Below are 4704 nucleotides of genomic sequence, written 5' to 3'. Positions count from 1 at the left end.
TAAAAAAAAAAAAAAGTCCATAGTTTGGAGCTGATAATCTCTGCCAATGAGCATAGAAAAACATTGCATATTCTTTATCCTGAAGAATCTTAACATCCTTATTGTTATGAAGGGTCTGGCTTTTCAGTACTCTTTTCTTAATTTCAGGGAACAAATGTATAGCCACTGTGGAAGTCTGCAATCTCTTTTTTCATGCATACAACTTGAGTGTGGAAGTCAATAAGCAATTCAAGTTTGTGGGAAAATTATACCGCAACACGAAGTTGCCTTCAACCTTTCAACCTTCAGTGAATGTGTGTGTTTGTGTTGATGACTCAAAATCTGCACATATTATCTGCTTATTTGTGTGGGTGGAAATTTTTTTTTTGCTTTATGTTGTTCGGTTTGCTTTAAGTGTATGAGGCCTTTTGTGGTACATTTAATACTTTAAAAAATAGGTTGCAATATTTCTCCAAATTCCAGTGTTTCTTACAGCGCTCATCAGCAAAGGCAAACATTTTTTGGACAGGCAACAGATCAAAGTCATTTTTCAGAGGAGAAACTTTAAACGGTCACAACCAAGCTTTACTTGTCTGTTTCACTTACAAACAACGGAGTTTTCTTGAAAAAAATAAATAAATACTGTGAGGGACTGAGTAGAAATTGTGTTATGGTGTGTGCTGCCTGCTTGAAAATAGCATTTTCTTATCATGAACAAACACTTGTGCCATCAATCAATACTCGAGCTAAATTGCAACGTAATTCGGAGTGTGTGGGAGGCAAATAGACTTGGACAGGCAGTAAATAGTGGCCCTGTAAGGGACCCTAAAGGAGAAAAACATGAGAATAATCATGAAAATGTTACCATTATTCTCTGCATACATCCGGATCACAGGCATCATTTCAAAAAGGACTTTTGGTTTGGAGTCGATGAGTTTGCAGTTGCGGCGGTCCCAGCCGGCCCCCTCCAGATGTAGGCCGTAGACATAGACTCCCTCGGCAGGAGGCTGCGTGATGTCATCCTTCATCCACTTGGTCACTTCGTTGCATAGCACCATGCGATCCAGAGCCCAGCCTTTATTGGCTCGGGTGATCTCCTGTCAGAGCCCAGGGAGAAATGTATCCTCATATGAGCACAGTGCCACAGCATAAATGGCAGAGATGAAATATGATATGTTCCACCAAGGGAATCAATGCTGATAACAAGGCCGTAATAGAGGTTTAGTGAAAACAATGTAGACCAAGGAAGTACACTACATCAACCAAATTGTTTACGAGATGTCGCGCCAACAAAAAGAAAATCAATTGTATATGCCTTGAAAAGCGCGGAAAGTAAGTGAAGAGAACAAATGGAATAAAAGGAACGTGACAGTTGACTATCTTCAGTCATTATTCAGACATAGAGATCTTTTTGAGTAAACTGTCAAGATTTGAACTGATGAATAAATACAACTAGAAATGCATTCAGCTAGGAATTCACTCATAGCCACAAGCTCTTGTGAGTTTTTGAAGCTACTAGTGTGACAAAAGCAGTGTTTTCCAGAAAAATATACAGTATAATCTCCATTTGCAGTATAAAACCAATTATATTAAATTCCCTGTTTGATATTAATCAATAAACCTTTATTTACATTTTTTTCCACATTTTAAAAGCAACTCAAAGCACACACACAATGAGGGGGATACAGTTTAAGTGTACCCATCCTGCAGTCTCAGTAAATACAGTCGTGAGGAAATACATAAAGTACTGTTAATTGATGACTTTAATGGACTAACATGGCCTTTAAACTAGTGATGGAGAAATGAAGCATTTTCAACAATGAAATGATAAAAACAATATTGTAACAGGAACTTCATTCATCATAGGACATCACACACCAACGACAAGACGCTTTTACGAATGTGTCGCTCCTGTCAGATCACTTATCCAAATACATCAAATGACCGGTCTCATTGAAAGGTATCTAATGGTGAGTGTTATTTGTAACAGAGGTGTCACATCCAGGTCCAGAAACTAAAAACCTGGACACACTTTGGCTTTAGCCACAGGTGCTTCAACTCAACCGTAAGGTAAATGAGCGAGCTCCCATTTACGTTTCAGCTCAGTTGATTTGAGGCATCTGTGGCTAAAGAGAAACTGGGTTTTACTTTCTGGACCTGGATATGACACCAATGACTTGTAATCATAACTTGTAATCTGTTTCAATGTTGGTGCTTCAAAATACCATATGTCTTCCCATGAAAACAAGTCAGTGGACTAATCTTGTGTTTTATTGGGATGTCACTGCTAAGAAAACGTCGAAGGATTTTTAAATTGAGTTGTTCTTTGAAGCTTTAATGTCAATTTGTGCAATTGCATTGATTTTAGTGAGATTAGTCATAGCCATGAATGCAATTGTAAAGGATAATGATGGTAAATATGAAATAATCACTACATTGGACCAAATTACATCATGAATATGTGGGGACGGTACCGGTTTTGACAAAATCACTAAGTTAGGCTTAATGCCAGACCTGCACTCCCTCTCACCTGTAAATAAAATTATGTGTTTGTACAAATGAGTACCTCTCACTTTGGCTACCATCTGCTATCCCGCCTCACTGGTGGGTATGTACCTGTCTCATAGCTGTCAGAAACCCCTGCGGGTTGAAGAATCCAGTCATCCAAAAGCAGTTTGGTCGCCCCTCAAAGATCCAAGCCTGAAACTGCCGGTTACGCTCAAGTAACTCTGTAAACCAGAACCCTAGAGTGCTAGAGGCCCACGATTCCTTCAAAAGAAGACAACACAATATAACGATATCAATTGTTGTGTAATTCAGTGAATGCAAAAGGGAGACATGAAAAACAATGAAACATGAATTACTGTGTAGCAGAACACAAAGTCAAAAAGTTAATTTCATTTAGCACAGTGGTATTGAATTAAAAAAGAAGAGTCAAATCGGCTATTAAAAGCACTGCAGATTTCATTTGTCATTCCCGAGTCCCAGCCGGGAGGTCAGTCAAGCCAAAAACATGGCTAATTTTAATCAGAGCTGTCAACACTTGCGTATTAAGTGTGAGACTTGCACATTTCAGGGGGCTGTTGTTTTGGCGCTCTGATTGGATGTTGCAACTGTCTGTTATGAGGTTTGCATGGCTCGTTCATTTGTTTATTTATTATTTTTAGGTTTAATATAATTTTATATTACTTATCCTCTTTCAATGTCACAGGAAAAGTGGAGTATTTGCTTCTGCATATAAAATACTACTGTGCTGACCTTCTTCCAGCGTTCAGGAATACGTGCATCGTACATGCAGTCCAGGGCGTCTCGCAGATTTTCGCTCATGATGATAGTACCATCGGTCGCCAACTTGAGATCAGTTAGGGTGTTTCGGACCAGAACTATGATCCTCTGCATGCGATCTATTTCCTGACGCAGGAAGATGTTCATTGGTTGGAAAGGACCCATCTTCTGAAGACATTCTCTCACCTGGTGGAAAAAAAAAAGACATATTTTCTCCTTTAGTGGCTTCACTTCAGCACCAAACTTGCTTGATTCATTTTGCTTGTATGCTTCCCATCTGAATATGTAATACTGTCATTTTCAGGTACAATAATACCATCTTTAGTTTCTATTCTTTGGATTGTTCAAATTTACACTAATGTATCATGGCATACAAATTGGCCTTGTGTAGTATTTATGGAGCATTATAAACTACAAAATAGGTTCTGCTTGTTTCCTTATAGACTACTTCTTGGAAAATCCTTAATGTGATGCTTCTGTAGCATACACATGCATCTTTCTCCCACTACTACTGTAGTACATTGATGATAGCTGGCCAATATTGTATTGCTTTCATTAGCAATGCCTCTTTGTTTTTAAAGCCCTTTTTTTTTCTCTATTACTGTCTTTGACACTCACTAATGCATAGTCCACCCCTTTGTCTGCCTTTACCACCCTGCTACTTAGCACTTTACCAGTGAAAGGTGAAGAATATCACTCATGATGTTTTGCTCTACTGAAACACTCCCCTGAGGGATCACACATGAACACACACTCAAACACATTTACACACACATGCACGCACGCACATATACACTTACTTCAAATGGTACATAGTCTGCGGGCAGTTTCTCCAACATGTCGTCAGCCAGCCTGGACACCACAGCCTCTCTGGTCTCCCCTCCCCCCGAAGAGCTATCTTTGGGCTGAATACTGAGAATTGTGTCCAATACATCCTTTGCCAAGTTACTTTGGTAGGTGATGTCTGCATTTGGGTGCAGACCAAACACCTCTGGAGTGTCATAGGCTGGGAGACCCTAAAGAAAAGCAAATTATTAGACATTGTGCCCTGAGAGGGGGGGCCGGCGATTGTTTTAAAGCCTCAATTATAAAATGACACATGGGACTTGTATCGTGCATGTCTGATGTTTGTAACAACCGAATTTGCGTCAAAATCGCTAAATAAGTCAATGAATTATAATGAACAGATCCAAAGACAAACACGAGCTAGTGTGCGTGCGCGCGCATGATGTTCTTAGTTAGTTTTGCTTTTTGTTTGTTTTGTCAGTGTTATGTTTTCCTAGTGTATGTCTCTTAGATAAATTGCCTATTGTGACTTCAATCAGCTCCCTCAGTCGCTTGTGTCTTGTTCCTCGTTGTCTCATCAGTTCGTATTTACTTCCCTTTTTTTCTGTTCAGTCTTGGTTGGGTCATTGTCCAATTTGCTGTCATGCGATATGC

General features: G+C 39.4%; 1 protein-coding gene across 2 annotated transcripts in view; it reads right to left on the bottom strand.

The window, feature by feature from the left end:
- dnah5 (dynein, axonemal, heavy chain 5) overlaps positions 1 to 4704 on the bottom strand; it is a 56128-nt gene that overhangs the window by 379 nt on the left and 51045 nt on the right. For both annotated transcript variants that reach the window (XM_037273088.1, XM_037273089.1), the window contains exons 84-87: positions 4065 to 4280; positions 3238 to 3450; positions 2596 to 2748; positions 845 to 1076 (exon numbers count right to left, since the gene is read on the bottom strand). In XM_037273088.1, the coding sequence (XP_037128983.1) occupies positions 845 to 1076; positions 2596 to 2748; positions 3238 to 3450; positions 4065 to 4280 (814 nt within the window). The remainder of the gene's footprint in view (positions 1 to 844; positions 1077 to 2595; positions 2749 to 3237; positions 3451 to 4064; positions 4281 to 4704) is intronic.

The sequence above is a fragment of the Syngnathus acus genome, chromosome 16 (assembly GCF_901709675.1).
Source record: "Syngnathus acus chromosome 16, fSynAcu1.2, whole genome shotgun sequence".
Classification (NCBI taxonomy): Eukaryota; Metazoa; Chordata; class Actinopteri; order Syngnathiformes; family Syngnathidae; genus Syngnathus; species Syngnathus acus.
Note: the sequence above shows the minus strand (reverse complement) of the source record. Positions and strands in the feature narration are given on the sequence as shown.